The 25759-nt window shown below is 50.7% G+C and overlaps 1 protein-coding gene across 1 annotated transcript in view; it reads right to left on the bottom strand.

Annotated features, from left to right (window-relative positions):
* Positions 1 to 23945, bottom strand: part of LOC148419323 (uncharacterized) — a 51722-nt gene extending 27777 nt beyond the window's left edge. Inside the window, 7 exon segments of the mRNA XM_088422800.1 lie at positions 12476 to 13029; positions 13438 to 13502; positions 14082 to 14612; positions 15672 to 16202; positions 17262 to 17792; positions 18684 to 19663; positions 23909 to 23945. Coding sequence (XP_088278926.1) covers positions 12476 to 13029; positions 13438 to 13502; positions 14082 to 14612; positions 15672 to 16202; positions 17262 to 17792; positions 18684 to 19663; positions 23909 to 23945 — 3229 coding nt within the window.
* Between the last annotated feature and the right edge of the window lie 1814 nt (positions 23946 to 25759).

Below are 25759 nucleotides of genomic sequence, written 5' to 3'. Positions count from 1 at the left end.
GAGGTGCTGTCGCCTGTGGTGGGGAACGTTCCTTTTGTGGTGGGTGTTTCAGTTGATGTGGGTGATTCTGTGGACAAGCCAGCGGTCACAGGTGTTGTCTGTGGCCCCAGGGAGGACAATAACGAATCTGTGGATTCCTGACTGGTTGGTGTCGAATCCACGAATGTTACTGTTGCTGATGTGGACTGGGGTTCCGAAGGGGAGTAATTACTCGTTGTCGCTGGCTCATCGCTGGTGAGCGAGGAAGCAGTCGTTTCCAGAGTGACCGCTGTTGTGTCTGTGTTATACGGAGAAGAAGTAGGACTCAGCCTGCTGGTCGTGGGTAGAGGGCTGGACGGCGAAAATGAGGAAACTTCGGGATCTGTGGAATGAACGCTTGTTGCCGTGGACTGGTCATTGTTGGTAGTCAGCGTAGTTCCGTCGGTTGTGGATGCTCCAGGTGATGTGTTTGACCCCGTTGATTCGCTGGGCACGAATGTTGTGAAAGATGTAGTCTGTGGCAGTGTAGAGGGCAGCTCGCTCGTTGAAGTTTCCCCAGCAGTTGCTTGACTTTGCGTTGACTGGGTGTAGGAGCTTGTAGTTTCTGATGTCAAATTTGGTTGGGGAGATGAATATGTGACCGTTGAGGATGGTTCATCGCTTGTTGGGGAAGACTGAGTTGCTTCCAGACTCGGCGACGATGCGTCAGTCGAATACGCAGACGAAGTCTGGCCCAACTGGGTGGTCGTCGGAGGCTCTGTGGAAGGCAAGCGCGAGGACACGTCGGCGTCCGTGGAAGAACTGAACATTGTTGGGGAGGTGCTGTCGCCTGTGGTGGGGAACGTTCCTTTTGTGGTGGGTGTTTCAGTTGATGTGGGTGATTCTGTGGACAAGCCAGCGGTCACAGGTGTTGTCTGTGGCCCCAGGGAGGACAATAACGAATCTGTGGATTCCTGACTGGTTGGTGTCGAATCCACGAATGTTACTGTTGCTGATGTGGACTGGGGTTCCGAAGGGGAGTAATTACTCGTTGTCGCTGGCTCATCGCTGGTGAGCGAGGAAGCAGTCGTTTCCAGAGTGACCGCTGTTGTGTCTGTGTTATACGGAGAAGAAGTAGGACTCAGCCTGCTGGTCGTGGGTAGAGGGCTGGACGGCGAAAATGAGGAAACTTCGGGATCTGTGGAATGAACGCTTGTTGCCGTGGACTGGTCATTGTTGGTAGTCAGCGTAGTTCCGTCGGTTGTGGATGCTCCAGGTGATGTGTTTGACCCCGTTGATTCGCTGGGCACGAATGTTGTGAAAGATGTAGTCTGTGGCAGTGTAGAGGGCAGCTCGCTCGTTGAAGTTTCCCCAGCAGTTGCTTGACTTTGCGTTGACTGGGTGTAGGAGCTTGTAGTTTCTGATGTCAAATTTGGTTGGGGAGATGAATATGTGACCGTTGAGGATGGTTCATCGCTTGTTGGGGAAGACTGAGTTGTTTCCAGACTCGGCGACGATGCGTCAGTCGAATACGCAGACGAAGTCTGGCCCAACTGGGTGGTCGTCGGAGGCTCTGTGGAAGGCAAGCGCGAGGACACGTCGGCGTCCGTGGAAGAACTGAACATTGTTGGGGAGGTGCTGTCGCCTGTGGTGGGGAACGTTCCTTTTGTGGTGGGTGTTTCAGTTGATGTGGGTGATTCTGTGGACAAGCCAGCGGTCACAGGTGTTGTCTGTGGCCCCAGGGAGGACAATAACGAATCTGTGGATTCCTGACTGGTTGGTGTCGAATCCACGAATGTTACTGTTGCTGATGTGGACTGGGGTTCCGAAGGGGAGTAATTACTCGTTGTCGCTGGCTCATCGCTGGTGAGCGAGGAAGCAGTCGTTTCCAGAGTGACCGCTGTTGTGTCTGTGTTATACGGAGAAGAAGTAGGACTCAGCCTGCTGGTCGTGGGTAGAGGGCTGGACGGCGAAAATGAGGAAACTTCGGGATCTGTGGAATGAACGCTTGTTGCCGTGGACTGGTCATTGTTGGTAGTCAGCGTAGTTCCGTCGGTTGTGGATGCTCCAGGTGATGTGTTTGACCCCGTTGATTCGCTGGGCACGAATGTTGTGAAAGATGTAGTCTGTGGCAGTGTAGAGGGCAGCTCGCTCGTTGAAGTTTCCCCAGCAGTTGCTTGACTTTGCGTTGACTGGGTGTAGGAGCTTGTAGTTTCTGATGTCAAATTTGGTTGGGGAGATGAATATGTGACCGTTGAGGATGGTTCATCGCTTGTTGGGGAAGACTGAGTTGTTTCCAGACTCGGCGACGATGCGTCAGTCGAATACGCAGACGAAGTCTGGCCCAACTGGGTGGTCGTCGGAGGCTCTGTGGAAGGCAAGCGCGAGGACACGTCGGCGTCCGTGGAAGAACTGAACATTGTTGGGGAGGTGCTGTCGCCTGTGGTGGGGAACGTTCCTTTTGTGGTGGGTGTTTCAGTTGATGTGGGTGATTCTGTGGACAAGCCAGCGGTCACAGGTGTTGTCTGTGGCCCCAGGGAGGACAATAACGAATCTGTGGATTCCTGACTGGTTGGTGTCGAATCCACGAATGTTACTGTTGCTGATGTGGACTGGGGTTCCGAAGGGGAGTAATTACTCGTTGTCGCTGGCTCATCGCTGGTGAGAGAGGAAGCAGTCGTTTCCAGAGTGACCGCTGTTGTGTCTGTGTTATACGGAGAAGAAGTAGGACTCAGCCTGCTGGTCGTGGGTAGAGGGCTGGACGGCGAAAATGAGGAAACTTCGGGATCTGTGGAATGAACGCTTGTTGCCGTGGACTGGTCATTGTTGGTAGTCAGCGTAGTTCCGTCGGTTGTGGATGCTCCAGGTGATGTGTTTGACCCCGTTGATTCGCTGGGCACGAATGTTGTGAAAGATGTAGTCTGTGGCAGTGTAGAGGGCAGCTCGCTCGTTGAAGTTTCCCCAGCAGTTGCTTGACTTTGCGTTGACTGGGTGTAGGAGCTTGTAGTTTCTGATGTCAAATTTGGTTGGGGAGATGAATATGTGACCGTTGAGGATGGTTCATCGCTTGTTGGGGAAGACTGAGTTGTTTCCAGACTCGGCGACGATGCGTCAGTCGAATACGCAGACGAAGTCTGGCCCAACTGGGTGGTCGTCGGAGGCTCTGTGGAAGGCAAGCGCGAGGACACGTCGGCGTCCGTGGAAGAACTGAACATTGTTGGGGAGGTGCTGTCGCCTGTGGTGGGGAACGTTCCTTTTGTGGTGGGTGTTTCAGTTGATGTGGGTGATTCTGTGGACAAGCCAGCGGTCACAGGTGTTGTCTGTGGCCCCAGGGAGGACAATAACGAATCTGTGGATTCCTGACTGGTTGGTGTCGAATCCACGAATGTTACTGTTGCTGATGTGGACTGGGGTTCCGAAGGGGAGTAATTACTCGTTGTCGCTGGCTCATCGCTGGTGAGAGAGGAAGCAGTCGTTTCCAGAGTGACCGCTGTTGTGTCTGTGTTATACGGAGAAGAAGTAGGACTCAGCCTGCTGGTCGTGGGTAGAGGGCTGGACGGCGAAAATGAGGAAACTTCGGGATCTGTGGAATGAACGCTTGTTGCCGTGGACTGGTCATTGTTGGTAGTCAGCGTAGTTCCGTCGGTTGTGGATGCTCCAGGTGATGTGTTTGACCCCGTTGATTCGCTGGGCACGAATGTTGTGAAAGATGTAGTCTGTGGCAGTGTAGAGGGCAGCTCGCTCGTTGAAGTTTCCCCAGCAGTTGCTTGACTTTGCGTTGACTGGGTGTAGGAGCTTGTAGTTTCTGATGTCAAATTTGGTTGGGGAGATGAATATGTGACCGTTGAGGATGGTTCATCGCTTGTTGGGGAAGACTGAGTTGTTTCCAGACTCGGCGACGATGCGTCAGTCGAATACGCAGACGAAGTCTGGCCCAACTGGGTGGTCGTCGGAGGCTCTGTGGAAGGCAAGCGCGAGGACACGTCGGCGTCCGTGGAAGAACTGAACATTGTTGGGGAGGTGCTGTCGCCTGTGGTGGGGAACGTTCCTTTTGTGGTGGGTGTTTCAGTTGATGTGGGTGATTCTGTGGACAAGCCAGCGGTCACAGGTGTTGTCTGTGGCCCCAGGGAGGACAATAACGAATCTGTGGATTCCTGACTGGTTGGTGTCGAATCCACGAATGTTACTGTTGCTGATGTGGACTGGGGTTCCGAAGGGGAGTAATTGCTCGTTGTCGCTGGCTCATCGCTGGTGAGAGAGGAAGCAGTCGTTTCCAGAGTGACCGCTGTTGTGTCTGTGTTATACGGAGAAGAAGTAGGACTCAGCCTGCTGGTCGTGGGTAGAGGGCTGGACGGCGAAAATGAGGAAACTTCGGGATCTGTGGAATGAACGCTTGTTGCCGTGGACTGGTCATTGTTGGTAGTCAGCGTAGTTCCGTCGGTTGTGGATGCTCCAGGTGATGTGTTTGACCCCGTTGATTCGCTGGGCACGAATGTTGTGAAAGATGTAGTCTGTGGCAGTGTAGAGGGCAGCTCGCTCGTTGAAGTTTCCCCAGCAGTTGCTTGACTTTGCGTTGACTGGGTGTAGGAGCTTGTAGTTTCTGATGTCAAATTTGGTTGGGGAGATGAATATGTGACCGTTGAGGATGGTTCATCGCTTGTTGGGGAAGACTGAGTTGTTTCCAGACTCGGCGACGATGCGTCAGTCGAATACGCAGACGAAGTCTGGCCCAACTGGGTGGTCGTCGGAGGCTCTGTGGAAGGCAAGCGCGAGGACACGTCGGCGTCCGTGGAAGAACTGAACATTGTTGGGGAGGTGCTGTCGCCTGTGGTGGGGAACGTTCCTTTTGTGGTGGGTGTTTCAGTTGATGTGGGTGATTCTGTGGACAAGCCAGCGGTCACAGGTGTTGTCTGTGGCCCCAGGGAGGACAATAACGAATCTGTGGATTCCTGACTGGTTGGTGTCGAATCCACGAATGTTACTGTTGCTGATGTGGACTGGGGTTCCGAAGGGGAGTAATTACTCGTTGTCGCTGGCTCATCGCTGGTGAGAGAGGAAGCAGTCGTTTCCAGAGTGACCGCTGTTGTGTCTGTGTTATACGGAGAAGAAGTAGGACTCAGCCTGCTGGTCGTGGGTAGAGGGCTGGACGGCGAAAATGAGGAAACTTCGGGATCTGTGGAATGAACGCTTGTTGCCGTGGACTGGTCATTGTTGGTAGTCAGCGTAGTTCCGTCGGTTGTGGATGCTCCAGGTGATGTGTTTGACCCCGTTGATTCGCTGGGCACGAATGTTGTGAAAGATGTAGTCTGTGGCAGTGTAGAGGGCAGCTCGCTCGTTGAAGTTTCCCCAGCAGTTGCTTGACTTTGCGTTGACTGGGTGTAGGAGCTTGTAGTTTCTGATGTCAAATTTGGTTGGGGAGATGAATATGTGACCGTTGAGGATGGTTCATCGCTTGTTGGGGAAGACTGAGTTGTTTCCAGACTCGGCGACGATGCGTCAGTCGAATACGCAGACGAAGTCTGGCCCAACTGGGTGGTCGTCGGAGGCTCTGTGGAAGGCAAGCGCGAGGACACGTCGGCGTCCGTGGAAGAACTGAACATTGTTGGGGAGGTGCTGTCGCCTGTGGTGGGGAACGTTCCTTTTGTGGTGGGTGTTTCAGTTGATGTGGGTGATTCTGTGGACAAGCCAGCGGTCACAGGTGTTGTCTGTGGCCCCAGGGAGGACAATAACGAATCTGTGGATTCCTGACTGGTTGGTGTCGAATCCACGAATGTTACTGTTGCTGATGTGGACTGGGGTTCCGAAGGGGAGTAATTGCTCGTTGTCGCTGGCTCATCGCTGGTGAGCGAGGAAGCAGTCGTTTCCAGAGTGACCGCTGTTGTGTCTGTGTTATACGGAGAAGAAGTAGGACTCAGCCTGCTGGTCGTGGGTAGAGGGCTGGACGGCGAAAATGAGGAAACTTCGGGATCTGTGGAATGAACGCTTGTTGCCGTGGACTGGTCATTGTTGGTAGTCAGCGTAGTTCCGTCGGTTGTGGATGCTCCAGGTGATGTGTTTGACCCCGTTGATTCGCTGGGCACGAATGTTGTGAAAGATGTAGTCTGTGGCAGTGTAGAGGGCAGCTCGCTCGTTGAAGTTTCCCCAGCAGTTGCTTGACTTTGCGTTGACTGGGTGTAGGAGCTTGTAGTTTCTGATGTCAAATTTGGTTCGGGAGATGAATATGTGACCGTTGAGGATGGTTCATCGCTTGTTGGCGAAGACTGAGTTGTTTCCAGACTCGGCGACGATGCGTCAGTCGAATACGCAGACGAAGTCTGGCCCAACTGGGTGGTCGTCGGAGGCTCTGTGGAAGGCAAGCGCGAGGACACGTCGGCGTCCGTGGAAGAACTGAACATTGTTGGGGAGGTGCTGTCGCCTGTGGTGGGGAACGTTCCTTTTGTGGTGGGTGTTTCAGTTGATGTGGGTGATTCTGTGGACAAGCCAGCGGTCACAGGTGTTGTCTGTGGCCCCAGGGAGGACAATAACGAATCTGTGGATTCCTGACTGGTTGGTGTCGAATCCACGAATGTTACTGTTGCTGATGTGGACTGGGGTTCCGAAGGGGAGTAATTGCTCGTTGTCGCTGGCTCATCGCTGGTGAGAGAGGAAGCAGTCGTTTCCAGAGTGACCGCTGTTGTGTCTGTGTTATACGGAGAAGAAGTAGGACTCAGCCTGCTGGTCGTGGGTAGAGGGCTGGACGGCGAAAATGAGGAAACTTCGGGATCTGTGGAATGAACGCTTGTTGCCGTGGACTGGTCATTGTTGGTAGTCAGCGTAGTTCCGTCGGTTGTGGATGCTCCAGGTGATGTGTTTGACCCCGTTGATTCGCTGGGCACGAATGTTGTGAAAGATGTAGTCTGTGGCAGTGTAGAGGGCAGCTCGCTCGTTGAAGTTTCCCCAGCAGTTGCTTGACTTTGCGTTGACTGGGTGTAGGAGCTTGTAGTTTCTGATGTCAAATTTGGTTCGGGAGATGAATATGTGACCGTTGAGGATGGTTCATCGCTTGTTGGCGAAGACTGAGTTGTTTCCAGACTCGGCGACGATGCGTCAGTCGAATACGCAGACGAAGTCTGGCCCAACTGGGTGGTCGTCGGAGGCTCTGTGGAAGGCAAGCGCGAGGACACGTCGGCGTCCGTGGAAGAACTGAACATTGTTGGGGAGGTGCTGTCGCCTGTGGTGGGGAACGTTCCTTTTGTGGTGGGTGTTTCAGTTGATGTGGGTGATTCTGTGGACAAGCCAGCGGTCACAGGTGTTGTCTGTGGCCCCAGGGAGGACAATAACGAATCTGTGGATTCCTGACTGGTTGGTGTCGAATCCACGAATGTTACTGTTGCTGATGTGGACTGGGGTTCCGAAGGGGAGTAATTGCTCGTTGTCGCTGGCTCATCGCTGGTGAGAGAGGAAGCAGTCGTTTCCAGAGTGACCGCTGTTGTGTCTGTGTTATACGGAGAAGAAGTAGGACTCAGCCTGCTGGTCGTGGGTAGAGGGCTGGACGGCGAAAATGAGGAAACTTCGGGATCTGTGGAATGAACGCTTGTTGCCGTGGACTGGTCATTGTTGGTAGTCAGCGTAGTTCCGTCGGTTGTGGATGCTCCAGGTGATGTGTTTGACCCCGTTGATTCGCTGGGCACGAATGTTGTGAAAGATGTAGTCTGTGGCAGTGTAGAGGGCAGCTCGCTCGTTGAAGTTTCCCCAGCAGTTGCTTGACTTTGCGTTGACTGGGTGTAGGAGCTTGTAGTTTCTGATGTCAAATTTGGTTGGGGAGATGAATATGTGACCGTTGAGGATGGTTCATCGCTTGTTGGGGAAGACTGAGTTGTTTCCAGACTCGGCGACGATGCGTCAGTCGAATACGCAGACGAAGTCTGGCCCAACTGGGTGGTCGTCGGAGGCTCTGTGGAAGGCAAGCGCGAGGACACGTCGGCGTCCGTGGAAGAACTGAACATTGTTGGGGAGGTGCTGTCGCCTGTGGTGGGGAACGTTCCTTTTGTGGTGGGTGTTTCAGTTGATGTGGGTGATTCTGTGGACAAGCCAGCGGTCACAGGTGTTGTCTGTGGCCCCAGGGAGGACAATAACGAATCTGTGGATTCCTGACTGGTTGGTGTCGAATCCACGAATGTTACTGTTGCTGATGTGGACTGGGGTTCCGAAGGGGAGTAATTACTCGTTGTCGCTGGCTCATCGCTGGTGAGAGAGGAAGCAGTCGTTTCCAGAGTGACCGCTGTTGTGTCTGTGTTATACGGAGAAGAAGTAGGACTCAGCCTGCTGGTCGTGGGTAGAGGGCTGGACGGCGAAAATGAGGAAACTTCGGGATCTGTGGAATGAACGCTTGTTGCCGTGGACTGGTCATTGTTGGTAGTCAGCGTAGTTCCGTCGGTTGTGGATGCTCCAGGTGATGTGTTTGACCCCGTTGATTCGCTGGGCACGAATGTTGTGAAAGATGTAGTCTGTGGCAGTGTAGAGGGCAGCTCGCTCGTTGAAGTTTCCCCAGCAGTTGCTTGACTTTGCGTTGACTGGGTGTAGGAGCTTGTAGTTTCTGATGTCAAATTTGGTTGGGGAGATGAATATGTGACCGTTGAGGATGGTTCATCGCTTGTTGGGGAAGACTGAGTTGTTTCCAGACTCGGCGACGATGCGTCAGTCGAATACGCAGACGAAGTCTGGCCCAACTGGGTGGTCGTCGGAGGCTCTGTGGAAGGCAAGCGCGAGGACACGTCGGCGTCCGTGGAAGAACTGAACATTGTTGGGGAGGTGCTGTCGCCTGTGGTGGGGAACGTTCCTTTTGTGGTGGGTGTTTCAGTTGATGTGGGTGATTCTGTGGACAAGCCAGCGGTCACAGGTGTTGTCTGTGGCCCCAGGGAGGACAATAACGAATCTGTGGATTCCTGACTGGTTGGTGTCGAATCCACGAATGTTACTGTTGCTGATGTGGACTGGGGTTCCGAAGGGGAGTAATTACTCGTTGTCGCTGGCTCATCGCTGGTGAGAGAGGAAGCAGTCGTTTCCAGAGTGACCGCTGTTGTGTCTGTGTTATACGGAGAAGAAGTAGGACTCAGCCTGCTGGTCGTGGGTAGAGGGCTGGACGGCGAAAATGAGGAAACTTCGGGATCTGTGGAATGAACGCTTGTTGCCGTGGACTGGTCATTGTTGGTAGTCAGCGTAGTTCCGTCGGTTGTGGATGCTCCAGGTGATGTGTTTGACCCCGTTGATTCGCTGGGCACGAATGTTGTGAAAGATGTAGTCTGTGGCAGTGTAGAGGGCAGCTCGCTCGTTGAAGTTTCCCCAGCAGTTGCTTGACTTTGCGTTGACTGGGTGTAGGAGCTTGTAGTTTCTGATGTCAAATTTGGTTGGGGAGATGAATATGTGACCGTTGAGGATGGTTCATCGCTTGTTGGGGAAGACTGAGTTGTTTCCAGACTCGGCGACGATGCGTCAGTCGAATACGCAGACGAAGTCTGGCCCAACTGGGTGGTCGTCGGAGGCTCTGTGGAAGGCAAGCGCGAGGACACGTCGGCGTCCGTGGAAGAACTGAACATTGTTGGGGAGGTGCTGTCGCCTGTGGTGGGGAACGTTCCTTTTGTGGTGGGTGTTTCAGTTGATGTGGGTGATTCTGTGGACAAGCCAGCGGTCACAGGTGTTGTCTGTGGCCCCAGGGAGGACAATAATGAATCTGTGGATTCCTGACTGGTTGGTGTCGAATCCACGAATGTTACTGTTGCTGATGTGGACTGGGGTTCCGAAGGGGAGTAATTGCTCGTTGTCGCTGGCTCATCGCTGGTGAGAGAGGAAGCAGTCGTTTCCAGAGTGACCGCTGTTGTGTCTGTGTTATACGGAGAAGAAGTAGGACTCAGCCTGCTGGTCGTGGGTAGAGGGCTGGACGGCGAAAATGAGGAAACTTCGGGATCTGTGGAATGAACGCTTGTTGCCGTGGACTGGTCATTGTTGGTAGTCAGCGTAGTTCCGTCGGTTGTGGATGCTCCAGGTGATGTGTTTGACCCCGTTGATTCGCTGGGCACGAATGTTGTGAAAGATGTAGTCTGTGGCAGTGTAGAGGGCAGCTCGCTCGTTGAAGTTTCCCCAGCAGTTGCTTGACTTTGCGTTGACTGGGTGTAGGAGCTTGTAGTTTCTGATGTCAAATTTGGTTGGGGAGATGAATATGTGACCGTTGAGGATGGTTCATCGCTTGTTGGGGAAGACTGAGTTGTTTCCAGACTCGGCGACGATGCGTCAGTCGAATACGCAGACGAAGTCTGGCCCAACTGGGTGGTCGTCGGAGGCTCTGTGGAAGGCAAGCGCGAGGACACGTCGGCGTCCGTGGAAGAACTGAACATTGTTGGGGAGGTGCTGTCGCCTGTGGTGGGGAACGTTCCTTTTGTGGTGGGTGTTTCAGTTGATGTGGGTGATTCTGTGGACAAGCCAGCGGTCACAGGTGTTGTCTGTGGCCCCAGGGAGGACAATAACGAATCTGTGGATTCCTGACTGGTTGGTGTCGAATCCACGAATGTTACTGTTGCTGATGTGGACTGGGGTTCCGAAGGGGAGTAATTACTCGTTGTCGCTGGCTCATCGCTGGTGAGAGAGGAAGCAGTCGTTTCCAGAGTGACCGCTGTTGTGTCTGTGTTATACGGAGAAGAAGTAGGACTCAGCCTGCTGGTCGTGGGTAGAGGGCTGGACGGCGAAAATGAGGAAACTTCGGGATCTGTGGAATGAACGCTTGTTGCCGTGGACTGGTCATTGTTGGTAGTCAGCGTAGTTCCGTCGGTTGTGGATGCTCCAGGTGATGTGTTTGACCCCGTTGATTCGCTGGGCACGAATGTTGTGAAAGATGTAGTCTGTGGCAGTGTAGAGGGCAGCTCGCTCGTTGAAGTTTCCCCAGCAGTTGCTTGACTTTGCGTTGACTGGGTGTAGGAGCTTGTAGTTTCTGATGTCAAATTTGGTTGGGGAGATGAATATGTGACCGTTGAGGATGGTTCATCGCTTGTTGGGGAAGACTGAGTTGTTTCCAGACTCGGCGACGATGCGTCAGTCGAATACGCAGACGAAGTCTGGCCCAACTGGGTGGTCGTCGGAGGCTCTGTGGAAGGCAAGCGCGAGGACACGTCGGCGTCCGTGGAAGAACTGAACATTGTTGGGGAGGTGCTGTCGCCTGTGGTGGGGAACGTTCCTTTTGTGGTGGGTGTTTCAGTTGATGTGGGTGATTCTGTGGACAAGCCAGCGGTCACAGGTGTTGTCTGTGGCCCCAGGGAGGACAATAACGAATCTGTGGATTCCTGACTGGTTGGTGTCGAATCCACGAATGTTACTGTTGCTGATGTGGACTGGGGTTCCGAAGGGGAGTAATTGCTCGTTGTCGCTGGCTCATCGCTGGTGAGAGAGGAAGCAGTCGTTTCCAGAGTGACCGCTGTTGTGTCTGTGTTATACGGAGAAGAAGTAGGACTCAGCCTGCTGGTCGTGGGTAGAGGGCTGGACGGCGAAAATGAGGAAACTTCGGGATCTGTGGAATGAACGCTTGTTGCCGTGGACTGGTCATTGTTGGTAGTCAGCGTAGTTCCGTCGGTTGTGGATGCTCCAGGTGATGTGTTTGACCCCGTTGATTCGCTGGGCACGAATGTTGTGAAAGATGTAGTCTGTGGCAGTGTAGAGGGCAGCTCGCTCGTTGAAGTTTCCCCAGCAGTTGCTTGACTTTGCGTTGACTGGGTGTAGGAGCTTGTAGTTTCTGATGTCAAATTTGGTTGGGGAGATGAATATGTGACCGTTGAGGATGGTTCATCGCTTGTTGGGGAAGACTGAGTTGTTTCCAGACTCGGCGACGATGCGTCAGTCGAATACGCAGACGAAGTCTGGCCCAACTGGGTGGTCGTCGGAGGCTCTGTGGAAGGCAAGCGCGAGGACACGTCGGCGTCCGTGGAAGAACTGAACATTGTTGGGGAGGTGCTGTCGCCTGTGGTGGGGAACGTTCCTTTTGTGGTGGGTGTTTCAGTTGATGTGGGTGATTCTGTGGACAAGCCAGCGGTCACAGGTGTTGTCTGTGGCCCCAGGGAGGACAATAACGAATCTGTGGATTCCTGACTGGTTGGTGTCGAATCCACGAATGTTACTGTTGCTGATGTGGACTGGGGTTCCGAAGGGGAGTAATTACTCGTTGTCGCTGGCTCATCGCTGGTGAGCGAGGAAGCAGTCGTTTCCAGAGTGACCGCTGTTGTGTCTGTGTTATACGGAGAAGAAGTAGGACTCAGCCTGCTGGTCGTGGGTAGAGGGCTGGACGGCGAAAATGAGGAAACTTCGGGATCTGTGGAATGAACGCTTGTTGCCGTGGACTGGTCATTGTTGGTAGTCAGCGTAGTTCCGTCGGTTGTGGATGCTCCAGGTGATGTGTTTGACCCCGTTGATTCGCTGGGCACGAATGTTGTGAAAGATGTAGTCTGTGGCAGTGTAGAGGGCAGCTCGCTCGTTGAAGTTTCCCCAGCAGTTGCTTGACTTTGCGTTGACTGGGTGTAGGAGCTTGTAGTTTCTGATGTCAAATTTGGTTGGGGAGATGAATATGTGACCGTTGAGGATGGTTCATCGCTTGTTGGGGAAGACTGAGTTGTTTCCAGACTCGGCGACGATGCGTCAGTCGAATACGCAGACGAAGTCTGGCCCAACTGGGTGGTCGTCGGAGGCTCTGTGGAAGGCAAGCGCGAGGACACGTCGGCGTCCGTGGAAGAACTGAACATTGTTGGGGAGGTGCTGTCGCCTGTGGTGGGGAACGTTCCTTTTGTGGTGGGTGTTTCAGTTGATGTGGGTGATTCTGTGGACAAGCCAGCGGTCACAGGTGTTGTCTGTGGCCCCAGGGAGGACAATAACGAATCTGTGGATTCCTGACTGGTTGGTGTCGAATCCACGAATGTTACTGTTGCTGATGTGGACTGGGGTTCCGAAGGGGAGTAATTGCTCGTTGTCGCTGGCTCATCGCTGGTGAGCGAGGAAGCAGTCGTTTCCAGAGTGACCGCTGTTGTGTCTGTGTTATACGGAGAAGAAGTAGGACTCAGCCTGCTGGTCGTGGGTAGAGGGCTGGACGGCGAAAATGAGGAAACTTCGGGATCTGTGGAATGAACGCTTGTTGCCGTGGACTGGTCATTGTTGGTAGTCAGCGTAGTTCCGTCGGTTGTGGATGCTCCAGGTGATGTGTTTGACCCCGTTGATTCGCTGGGCACGAATGTTGTGAAAGATGTAGTCTGTGGCAGTGTAGAGGGCAGCTCGCTCGTTGAAGTTTCCCCAGCAGTTGCTTGACTTTGCGTTGACTGGGTGTAGGAGCTTGTAGTTTCTGATGTCAAATTTGGTTCGGGAGATGAATATGTGACCGTTGAGGATGGTTCATCGCTTGTTGGCGAAGACTGAGTTGTTTCCAGACTCGGCGACGATGCGTCAGTCGAATACGCAGACGAAGTCTGGCCCAACTGGGTGGTCGTCGGAGGCTCTGTGGAAGGCAAGCGCGAGGACACGTCGGCGTCCGTGGAAGAACTGAACATTGTTGGGGAGGTGCTGTCGCCTGTGGTGGGGAACGTTCCTTTTGTGGTGGGTGTTTCAGTTGATGTGGGTGATTCTGTGGACAAGCCAGCGGTCACAGGTGTTGTCTGTGGCCCCAGGGAGGACAATAACGAATCTGTGGATTCCTGACTGGTTGGTGTCGAATCCACGAATGTTACTGTTGCTGATGTGGACTGGGGTTCCGAAGGGGAGTAATTGCTCGTTGTCGCTGGCTCATCGCTGGTGAGAGAGGAAGCAGTCGTTTCCAGAGTGACCGCTGTTGTGTCTGTGTTATACGGAGAAGAAGTAGGACTCAGCCTGCTGGTCGTGGGTAGAGGGCTGGACGGCGAAAATGAGGAAACTTCGGGATCTGTGGAATGAACGCTTGTTGCCGTGGACTGGTCATTGTTGGTAGTCAGCGTAGTTCCGTCGGTTGTGGATGCTCCAGGTGATGTGTTTGACCCCGTTGATTCGCTGGGCACGAATGTTGTGAAAGATGTAGTCTGTGGCAGTGTAGAGGGCAGCTCGCTCGTTGAAGTTTCCCCAGCAGTTGCTTGACTTTGCGTTGACTGGGTGTAGGAGCTTGTAGTTTCTGATGTCAAATTTGGTTCGGGAGATGAATATGTGACCGTTGAGGATGGTTCATCGCTTGTTGGCGAAGACTGAGTTGTTTCCAGACTCGGCGACGATGCGTCAGTCGAATACGCAGACGAAGTCTGGCCCAACTGGGTGGTCGTCGGAGGCTCTGTGGAAGGCAAGCGCGAGGACACGTCGGCGTCCGTGGAAGAACTGAACATTGTTGGGGAGGTGCTGTCGCCTGTGGTGGGGAACGTTCCTTTTGTGGTGGGTGTTTCAGTTGATGTGGGTGATTCTGTGGACAAGCCAGCGGTCACAGGTGTTGTCTGTGGCCCCAGGGAGGACAATAACGAATCTGTGGATTCCTGACTGGTTGGTGTCGAATCCACGAATGTTACTGTTGCTGATGTGGACTGGGGTTCCGAAGGGGAGTAATTGCTCGTTGTCGCTGGCTCATCGCTGGTGAGAGAGGAAGCAGTCGTTTCCAGAGTGACCGCTGTTGTGTCTGTGTTATACGGAGAAGAAGTAGGACTCAGCCTGCTGGTCGTGGGTAGAGGGCTGGACGGCGAAAATGAGGAAACTTCGGGATCTGTGGAATGAACGCTTGTTGCCGTGGACTGGTCATTGTTGGTAGTCAGCGTAGTTCCGTCGGTTGTGGATGCTCCAGGTGATGTGTTTGACCCCGTTGATTCGCTGGGCACGAATGTTGTGAAAGATGTAGTCTGTGGCAGTGTAGAGGGCAGCTCGCTCGTTGAAGTTTCCCCAGCAGTTGCTTGACTTTGCGTTGACTGGGTGTAGGAGCTTGTAGTTTCTGATGTCAAATTTGGTTGGGGAGATGAATATGTGACCGTTGAGGATGGTTCATCGCTTGTTGGGGAAGACTGAGTTGTTTCCAGACTCGGCGACGATGCGTCAGTCGAATACGCAGACGAAGTCTGGCCCAACTGGGTGGTCGTCGGAGGCTCTGTGGAAGGCAAGCGCGAGGACACGTCGGCGTCCGTGGAAGAACTGAACATTGTTGGGGAGGTGCTGTCGCCTGTGGTGGGGAACGTTCCTTTTGTGGTGGGTGTTTCAGTTGATGTGGGTGATTCTGTGGACAAGCCAGCGGTCACAGGTGTTGTCTGTGGCCCCAGGGAGGACAATAACGAATCTGTGGATTCCTGACTGGTTGGTGTCGAATCCACGAATGTTACTGTTGCTGATGTGGACTGGGGTTCCGAAGGGGAGTAATTACTCGTTGTCGCTGGCTCATCGCTGGTGAGAGAGGAAGCAGTCGTTTCCAGAGTGACCGCTGTTGTGTCTGTGTTATACGGAGAAGAAGTAGGACTCAGCCTGCTGGTCGTGGGTAGAGGGCTGGACGGCGAAAATGAGGAAACTTCGGGATCTGTGGAATGAACGCTTGTTGCCGTGGACTGGTCATTGTTGGTAGTCAGCGTAGTTCCGTCGGTTGTGGATGCTCCAGGTGATGTGTTTGACCCCGTTGATTCGCTGGGCACGAATGTTGTGAAAGATGTAGTCTGTGGCAGTGTAGAGGGCAGCTCGCTCGTTGAAGTTTCCCCAGCAGTTGCTTGACTTTGCGTTGACTGGGTGTAGGAGCTTGTAGTTTCTGATGTCAAATTTGGTTGGGGAGATGAATATGTGACCGTTGAGGATGGTTCATCGCTTGTTGGGGAAGACTGAGTTGTTTCCAGACTCGGCGACGATGCGTCAGTCGAATACGCAGACGAAGTCTGGCCCAACTGGGTGGTCGTCGGAGGCTCTGTGGAAGGCAAGCGCGAGGACACGTCGGCGTCCGTGGAAGAACTGAACATTGTTGGGGAGGTGCTGTCGCCTGTGGTGGGGAACGTTCCTTTTGTGGTGGGTGTTTCAGTTGATGTGGGTGATTCTGTGGACAAGCCAGCGGTCACAGGTGTTGTCTGTGGCCCCAGGGAGGACAATAACGAATCTGTGGATTCCTGACTGGTTGGTGTCGAATCCACGAATGTTACTGTTGCTGATGTGGACTGGGGTTCCGAAGGGGAGTAATTGCTCGTTGTCGCTGGCTCATCGCTGGTGAGAGAGGAAGCAGTCGTTTCCAGAGTGACCGCTGTTGTGTCTGTGTTATACGGAGAAGAAGTAGGACTCAGCCTGCTGGTCGTGGGTAGAGGGCTGGACGGCGAAAATGAGGAAACTTCGGGATCTGTGGAATGAACGCTTGTTGCCGTGGACTGGTCATTGTTGGTAGTCAGCGTAGTTCCGTCGGTTGTGGATGCTCCAGGTGATGTGTTTGACCCCGTTGATTCGCTGGGCACGAATGTTGTGAAAGATGTAGTCTGTGGCAGTGTAGAGGGCAGCTCGCTCGTTGAAGTTTCCCCAGCAGTTGCTTGACTTTGCGTTGACTGGGTGTAGGAGCTTGTAGTTTCTGATGTCAAATTTGGTTGGGGAGATGAATATGTGACCGTTGAGGATGGTTCATCGCTTGTTGGGGAAGACTGAGTTGTTTCCAGACTCGGCGACGATGCGTCAGTCGAATACGCAGACGAAGTCTGGCCCAACTGGGTGGTCGTCGGAGGCTCTGTGGAAGGCAAGCGCGAGGACACGTCGGCGTCCGTGGAAGAACTGAACATTGTTGGGGAGGTGCTGTCGCCTGTGGTGGGGAACGTTCCTTTTGTGGTGGGTGTTTCAGTTGATGTGGGTGATTCTGTGGACAAGCCAGCGGTCACAGGTGTTGTCTGTGGCCCCAGGGAGGACAATAACGAATCTGTGGATTCCTGACTGGTTGGTGTCGAATCCACGAATGTTACTGTTGCTGATGTGGACTGGGGTTCCGAAGGGGAGTAATTACTCGTTGTCGCTGGCTCATCGCTGGTGAGAGAGGAAGCAGTCGTTTCCAGAGTGACCGCTGTTGTGTCTGTGTTATACGGAGAAGAAGTAGGACTCAGCCTGCTGGTCGTGGGTAGAGGGCTGGACGGCGAAAATGAGGAAACTTCGGGATCTGTGGAATGAACGCTTGTTGCCGTGGACTGGTCATTGTTGGTAGTCAGCGTAGTTCCGTCGGTTGTGGATGCTCCAGGTGATGTGTTTGACCCCGTTGATTCGCTGGGCACGAATGTTGTGAAAGATGTAGTCTGTGGCAGTGTAGAGGGCAGCTCGCTCGTTGAAGTTTCCCCAGCAGTTGCTTGACTTTGCGTTGACTGGGTGTAGGAGCTTGTAGTTTCTGATGTCAAATTTGGTTGGGGAGATGAATATGTGACCGTTGAGGATGGTTCATCGCTTGTTGGGGAAGACTGAGTTGTTTCCAGACTCGGCGACGATGCGTCAGTCGAATACGCAGACGAAGTCTGGCCCAACTGGGTGGTCGTCGGAGGCTCTGTGGAAGGCAAGCGCGAGGACACGTCGGCGTCCGTGGAAGAACTGAACATTGTTGGGGAGGTGCTGTCGCCTGTGGTGGGGAACGTTCCTTTTGTGGTGGGTGTTTCAGTTGATGTGGGTGATTCTGTGGACAAGCCAGCGGTCACAGGTGTTGTCTGTGGCCCCAGGGAGGACAATAACGAATCTGTGGATTCCTGACTGGTTGGTGTCGAATCCACGAATGTTACTGTTGCTGATGTGGACTGGGGTTCCGAAGGGGAGTAATTACTCGTTGTCGCTGGCTCATCGCTGGTGAGCGAGGAAGCAGTCGTTTCCAGAGTGACCGCTGTTGTGTCTGTGTTATACGGAGAAGAAGTAGGACTCAGCCTGCTGGTCGTGGGTAGAGGGCTGGACGGCGAAAATGAGGAAACTTCGGGATCTGTGGAATGAACGCTTGTTGCCGTGGACTGGTCATTGTTGGTAGTCAGCGTAGTTCCGTCGGTTGTGGATGCTCCAGGTGATGTGTTTGACCCCGTTGATTCGCTGGGCACGAATGTTGTGAAAGATGTAGTCTGTGGCAGTGTAGAGGGCAGCTCGCTCGTTGAAGTTTCCCCAGCAGTTGCTTGACTTTGCGTTGACTGGGTGTAGGAGCTTGTAGTTTCTGATGTCAAATTTGGTTGGGGAGATGAATATGTGACCGTTGAGGATGGTTCATCGCTTGTTGGGGAAGACTGAGTTGTTTCCAGACTCGGCGACGATGCGTCAGTCGAATACGCAGACGAAGTCTGGCCCAACTGGGTGGTCGTCGGAGGCTCTGTGGAAGGCAAGCGCGAGGACACGTCGGCGTCCGTGGAAGAACTGAACATTGTTGGGGAGGTGCTGTCGCCTGTGGTGGGGAACGTTCCTTTTGTGGTGGGTGTTTCAGTTGATGTGGGTGATTCTGTGGACAAGCCAGCGGTCACAGGTGTTGTCTGTGGCCCCAGGGAGGACAATAACGAATCTGTGGATTCCTGACTGGTTGGTGTCGAATCCACGAATGTTACTGTTGCTGATGTGGACTGGGGTTCCGAAGGGGAGTAATTGCTCGTTGTCGCTGGCTCATCGCTGGTGAGAGAGGAAGCAGTCGTTTCCAGAGTGACCGCTGTTGTGTCTGTGTTATACGGAGAAGAAGTAGGACTCAGCCTGCTGGTCGTGGGTAGAGGGCTGGACGGCGAAAATGAGGAAACTTCGGGATCTGTGGAATGAACGCTTGTTGCCGTGGACTGGTCATTGTTGGTAGTCAGCGTAGTTCCGTCGGTTGTGGATGCTCCAGGTGATGTGTTTGACCCCGTTGATTCGCTGGGCACGAATGTTGTGAAAGATGTAGTCTGTGGCAGTGTAGAGGGCAGCTCGCTCGTTGAAGTTTCCCCAGCAGTTGCTTGACTTTGCGTTGACTGGGTGTAGGAGCTTGTAGTTTCTGATGTCAAATTTGGTTCGGGAGATGAATATGTGACCGTTGAGGATGGTTCATCGCTTGTTGGCGAAGACTGAGTTGTTTCCAGACTCGGCGACGATGCGTCAGTCGAATACGCAGACGAAGTCTGGCCCAACTGGGTGGTCGTCGGAGGCTCTGTGGAAGGCAAGCGCGAGGACACGTCGGCGTCCGTGGAAGAACTGAACATTGTTGGGGAGGTGCTGTCGCCTGTGGTGGGGAACGTTCCTTTTGTGGTGGGTGTTTCAGTTGATGTGGGTGATTCTGTGGACAAGCCAGCGGTCACAGGTGTTGTCTGTGGCCCCAGGGAGGACAATAACGAATCTGTGGATTCCTGACTGGTTGGTGTCGAATCCACGAATGTTACTGTTGCTGATGTGGACTGGGGTTCCGAAGGGGAGTAATTGCTCGTTGTCGCTGGCTCATCGCTGGTGAGAGAGGAAGCAGTCGTTTCCAGAGTGACCGCTGTTGTGTCTGTGTTATACGGAGAAGAAGTAGGACTCAGCCTGCTGGTCGTGGGTAGAGGGCTGGACGGCGAAAATGAGGAAACTTCGGGATCTGTGGAATGAACGCTTGTTGCCGTGGACTGGTCATTGTTGGTAGTCAGCGTAGTTCCGTCGGTTGTGGATGCTCCAGGTGATGTGTTTGACCCCGTTGATTCGCTGGGCACGAATGTTGTGAAAGATGTAGTCTGTGGCAGTGTAGAGGGCAGCTCGCTCGTTGAAGTTTCCCCAGCAGTTGCTTGACTTTGCGTTGACTGGGTGTAGGAGCTTGTAGTTTCTGATGTCAAATTTGGTTGGGGAGATGAATATGTGACCGTTGAGGATGGTTCATCGCTTGTTGGGGAAGACTGAGTTGTTTCCAGACTCGGCGACGATGCGTCAGTCGAATACGCAGACGAAGTCTGGCCCAACTGGGTGGTCGTCGGAGGCTCTGTGGAAGGCAAGCGCGAGGACACGTCGGCGTCCGTGGAAGAACTGAACATTGTTGGGGAGGTGCTGTCGCCTGTGGTGGGGAACGTTCCTTTTGTGGTGGGTGTTTCAGTTGATGTGGGTGATTCTGTGGACAAGCCAGCGGTCACAGGTGTTGTCTGTGGCCCCAGGGAGGACAATAACGAATCTGTGGATTCCTGACTGGTTGGTGTCGAATCCACGAATGTTACTGTTGCTGATGTGGACTGGGGTTCCGAAGGGGAGTAATTACTCGTTGTCGCTGGCTCATCGCTGGTGAGAGAGGAAGCAGTCGTTTCCAGAGTGACCGCTGTTGTGTCTGTGTTATACGGAGAAGAAGTAGGACTCAGCCTGCTGGTCGTGGGTAGAGGGCTGGACGGCGAAAATGAGGAAACTTCGGGATCTGTGGAATGAACGCTTGTTGCCGTGGACTGGTCATTGTTGGTAGTCAGCGTAGTTCCGTCGGTTGTGGATGCTCCAGGTGATGTGTTTGACCCCGTTGATTCGCTGGGCACGAATGTTGTGAAAGATGTAGTCTGTGGCAGTGTAGAGGGCAGCTCGCTCGTTGAAGTTTCCCCAGCAGTTGCTTGACTTTGCGTTGACTGGGTGTAGGAGCTTGTAGTTTCTGATGTCAAATTTGGTTGGGGAGATGAATATGTGACCGTTGAGGATGGTTCATCGCTTGTTGGGGAAGACTGAGTTGTTTCCAGACTCGGCGACGATGCGTCAGTCGAATACGCAGACGAAGTCTGGCCCAACTGGGTGGTCGTCGGAGGCTCTGTGGAAGGCAAGCGCGAGGACACGTCGGCGTCCGTGGAAGAACTGAACATTGTTGGGGAGGTGCTGTCGCCTGTGGTGGGGAACGTTCCTTTTGTGGTGGGTGTTTCAGTTGATGTGGGTGATTCTGTGGACAAGCCAGCGGTCACAGGTGTTGTCTGTGGCCCCAGGGAGGACAATAACGAATCTGTGGATTCCTGACTGGTTGGTGTCGAATCCACGAATGTTACTGTTGCTGATGTGGACTGGGGTTCCGAAGGGGAGTAATTGCTCGTTGTCGCTGGCTCATCGCTGGTGAGAGAGGAAGCAGTCGTTTCCAGAGTGACCGCTGTTGTGTCTGTGTTATACGGAGAAGAAGTAGGACTCAGCCTGCTGGTCGTGGGTAGAGGGCTGGACGGCGAAAATGAGGAAACTTCGGGATCTGTGGAATGAACGCTTGTTGCCGTGGACTGGTCATTGTTGGTAGTCAGCGTAGTTCCGTCGGTTGTGGATGCTCCAGGTGATGTGTTTGACCCCGTTGATTCGCTGGGCACGAATGTTGTGAAAGATGTAGTCTGTGGCAGTGTAGAGGGCAGCTCGCTCGTTGAAGTTTCCCCAGCAGTTGCTTGACTTTGCGTTGACTGGGTGTAGGAGCTTGTAGTTTCTGATGTCAAATTTGGTTGGGGAGATGAATATGTGACCGTTGAGGATGGTTCATCGCTTGTTGGGGAAGACTGAGTTGTTTCCAGACTCGGCGACGATGCGTCAGTCGAATACGCAGACGAAGTCTGGCCCAACTGGGTGGTCGTCGGAGGCTCTGTGGAAGGCAAGCGCGAGGACACGTCGGCGTCCGTGGAAGAACTGAACATTGTTGGGGAGGTGCTGTCGCCTGTGGTGGGGAACGTTCCTTTTGTGGTGGGTGTTTCAGTTGATGTGGGTGATTCTGTGGACAAGCCAGCGGTCACAGGTGTTGTCTGTGGCCCCAGGGAGGACAATAACGAATCTGTGGATTCCTGACTGGTTGGTGTCGAATCCACGAATGTTACTGTTGCTGATGTGGACTGGGGTTCCGAAGGGGAGTAATTACTCGTTGTCGCTGGCTCATCGCTGGTGAGAGAGGAAGCAGTCGTTTCCAGAGTGACCGCTGTTGTGTCTGTGTTATACGGAGAAGAAGTAGGACTCAGCCTGCTGGTCGTGGGTAGAGGGCTGGACGGCGAAAATGAGGAAACTTCGGGATCTGTGGAATGAACGCTTGTTGCCGTGGACTGGTCATTGTTGGTAGTCAGCGTAGTTCCGTCGGTTGTGGATGCTCCAGGTGATGTGTTTGACCCCGTTGATTCGCTGGGCACGAATGTTGTGAAAGATGTAGTCTGTGGCAGTGTAGAGGGCAGCTCGCTCGTTGAAGTTTCCCCAGCAGTTGCTTGACTTTGCGTTGACTGGGTGTAGGAGCTTGTAGTTTCTGATGTCAAATTTGGTTGGGAAGATGAATATGTGACCGTTGAGGATGGTTCATCGCTTGTTGGGGAAGACTGAGTTGTTTCCAGACTCGGCGACGATGCGACAGTCAAATACGCAGACGAAGTATGGCTCAACTGGGTGGTCATCAGAGGGTCTGTAGAAGGCAGATGTGATGACACATCAGCATCTGTGGAAGAACTGAATATTTTTGTAGAGGTTCTATTGTCCGTGATGTGGAAAGTTGTCTTTGTGGGAGATGTTTCAGTTGATGTTTGTAGTTCTGTGGACAAGACAGTGGTCACGGGTGTTGTCTGCAACTCCAATGAGAACAATAATGTCCAGTGATCCCTTGTTTTTCATGATTATTTAGGACCGGATCCTCTCTGAGAGGTTTAACTGTTTCATAGAATTTAATATTTATTTTTTTTAGGTGTTTTTGGAAAAAGATTTTTAATTGTTAAAAGTCTTCATACTATACATATTCCAGACAAATATTACTATAGTACATTAATTTAAATAAATTTTTAATAATTAAACCTTATGCAGTAACGGCTGTCATCCATCCCCATCCATTTTGCTGTTGTTTAAGCTTTGGCAATATTAGCGCACTGGGAAATATTATTGAAGTGAACGCTGTCGAAAACATGAAAAAAATTTGCATTTTACTCTTGAATTTCTAATGTAATACCACATAAATCTAGGTAAGAGTTTTTCAACAGCACGGTGAAACCGCTTTTCTACTCCCGCCAGTACAATGGTGTAGTGGTCCCATGACCACTATAGTGGGTGTTCTCCAAATTTCACCCTATTTTTTAAGTAGTAAATAAAAAATTGGCAGTTTTGGAACCAGTGACATATCAGACAATTCTAACCAAAAATGTAAATCATTTCTACTAAGTAATATTACAAAATTTTCATGACAGTTTGCACGTACAGTTTTACCGGCCATACAAACATATTTACAAGCATAAATATAAAATGTAATTATCATGAGGTAAACATATTTCATTTTTTTTAGACATATTTTGGAATTTTTCAATTTGTTTTGCACTCCTTGCCTGTCTCACACACAGCACTGTGATCACAAAAGTCATCAGCAAGATATGGCCCCTATTAACCATTAACAATCCGCTTCACCAAGTGGCAACGTTTTCAGCAAGATGAATAATACAGGAGAATATTGTATGAAATACCATTATTCCCCAAATACAAGACGCGCCTGTACAGTATATAAGACACACCCTTAATTTTGCAGTCAAATTCTGGTATTTTCTATAATGCTGTATAAGATGCACCAACACTTGGGAAACATTGTAAAAATTATAGCAAAACAGAATTAATATAGTCTTTTGTAGCGTTGTTTTGTCTGTGTTAAATAAAGAAGAAGAAAGGCTCAGCTAGGATCGCATTAATTGGGGCGTGGACAATAAAACAGTGGAAACTTAAGTATCTGTGAAATAAATGTTTATTGCTGTTGATTGATCATTGCTCATAGTCTATAAAGTACCCTCGGATGTTTCAGGTGATGTGTTTGACTCATTTGATTCTGTGGTCATAACTGTTCACGGATATTTTCTTTGTCTCTGACCTTAGTAACAAAACAATGGTTGGAGAACTTGAGTGTTTTGTTTTTGACTGTGCCAAAGAATGACTGATTTCTTCCAAAATATTTGAGCATATCTTCTCTGATATTTGATATAATAGTTGTTCCAAAATACTTGAATTCGCAAGCATAATAGAATTCTTATTTGTTAGCTTCATTTGGATATCTATACAGCCTGTTATCTATTTTCCTTCCTGTCAGATATTTTCAGACAGTAAATTTACATGCTTTGATACAGCTTCAATGAGTGATTCCTACCTCTGCTGTTGCACGTTAGTGTGCCATCAGACAACATTGGGCATGCTGCAGTAAATTATGCAATTTTCCTTACAGTAATTTGTCTAAAAAATATGTATTCAACTCATACATATTTGTTCAACTTTCTTTTCCAACGACATATCCTGACAGACAGAATGATTTAATAGTCTTCTACTAGATGGCAGAAGCCATTCTTACAGCAAATTAGCTCAGTAGTTAACTACAAAGTGTGAGTTAATATAAGATAAATGAGAAAAGACAATAATTATTTTAGTATGCTACTTTTGTATGCATATTGTGATATAATTAGTGTTACAAATGATTTTTAAAGAAATTAATCATCTTTTCACATATCCTGATAACTACTTTCCACAAAGCTTGCAACTTGAATACAATTTTGAAACGATTAGAATGAACGGAATGTAAAACCAGCATTTACAAAAAGGTCATTTTCAATGACTGTCGTAATACCTGTCTTTGATCCTTTATCATTTTTACTTTAAAACACAACTGTTGAACAAAATGAGCAAATCTGACTCAGAGGTACAGTAATTTCTTATCGTCTTCGTAGAGAGAGAAAAAAAAAAAAATATATATATATATATATATATATATATATATATTTATATATATATATATATATATATATATATATAATATTTTTTTTTACACTTTCCAAATTTTAAACTAATCTCTGGAGTTAACACTTTATCTTTGACAGCCCTAAATTAACTGTACTGGGAAGCATCTCAAATAAATTATTTATCTTTGACAATTATGCCATAAACAGGAAGAATATTTTAAAAATCAAGGTGACGCTATCATCTGTATTATATTTGTTCTTATATTTTCAAACAGCTATTTAATTTAGTCACTTTCCACATTTTACCAAGTTTTTTTTTTTTGTTACAAAGTCACACTACTTAAAACGAGTAAATAATAAATTGACTTATCAGACATTACGTCTTTTTAATATACTGGTGCTACATCAGTATAGGGACAAAAATACACATATTGAAAGAATGCTTGTTACATTGGAGTTTTAGAACAAATTTAATTAGGACAGTATCATTTTTCAGTCCAAAATTACTATCTTGGCAATTATTGTGCTATGTAAATAAAATTGCTCTTCGATGTTCTTTAAAGCATACGAGTGATCACATTTGATATTGTTTCATCAAAAGAATGAAAGAGTTACCTTGTTCTTGTGTGTCACACAGAAAGCTAAACATCATCATGATGGTTGTGTTCAGAAGAACGATGGAAAACCTCCACGCTTTCATCTTCTCTTCTTGTCAGGTAAGCATCCAGAATCATTTCACCATATTCACAAGGATGAGGAAAACTTACTTGGTAAAAAAAGTACTTGGTGCCTTTATTATGGTCTTGTTGAGTTTGATTCTGCTGCGTCTAATCAGTCGTGTAACCAAAGTATCATAAATGGTCAAAGGTCAACTGTGATTCTTAATATTGTGACCTCCTTCCGCAAACTTTTTATGTATTGGAGCATGACGCTGCAAGGACACCCACGTGCACAGCTCTTGGGGCAATGCTATGGGCGAGGTAAATAAACGAACGTCTCACGTCAGTCTTATCGCACTCTTCAGTTCGAAAAATACACCTTAACACCCAAAGGACTCCATAAATAACACTACTCCAGTTCTTCGGCTTGCTGGTCGAGCACTCATAGTGCGTCCAAGACCCTTAAATCCATCTATCACCTTGTTTTATAAATGTATCAACAACACTTTAGGCAGGCCATAACTTTATGCATATACTGATTGACTCCCTTTTCTGCTAAGGGTGTCATCAAGTTCCAGTAATGTTCAGAATTATCCAGTTAAACTGTGT

Source organism: Hippichthys cyanospilos, chromosome 9 (assembly GCF_059441005.1).
Source record: "Hippichthys cyanospilos isolate Australia breed blue-spotted pipefish chromosome 9, RoL_Hcya_1.0, whole genome shotgun sequence".
Lineage (NCBI taxonomy): Eukaryota > Metazoa > Chordata > Actinopteri > Syngnathiformes > Syngnathidae > Hippichthys > Hippichthys cyanospilos.
This window is presented reverse-complemented; position numbering and strand designations above follow the sequence as displayed.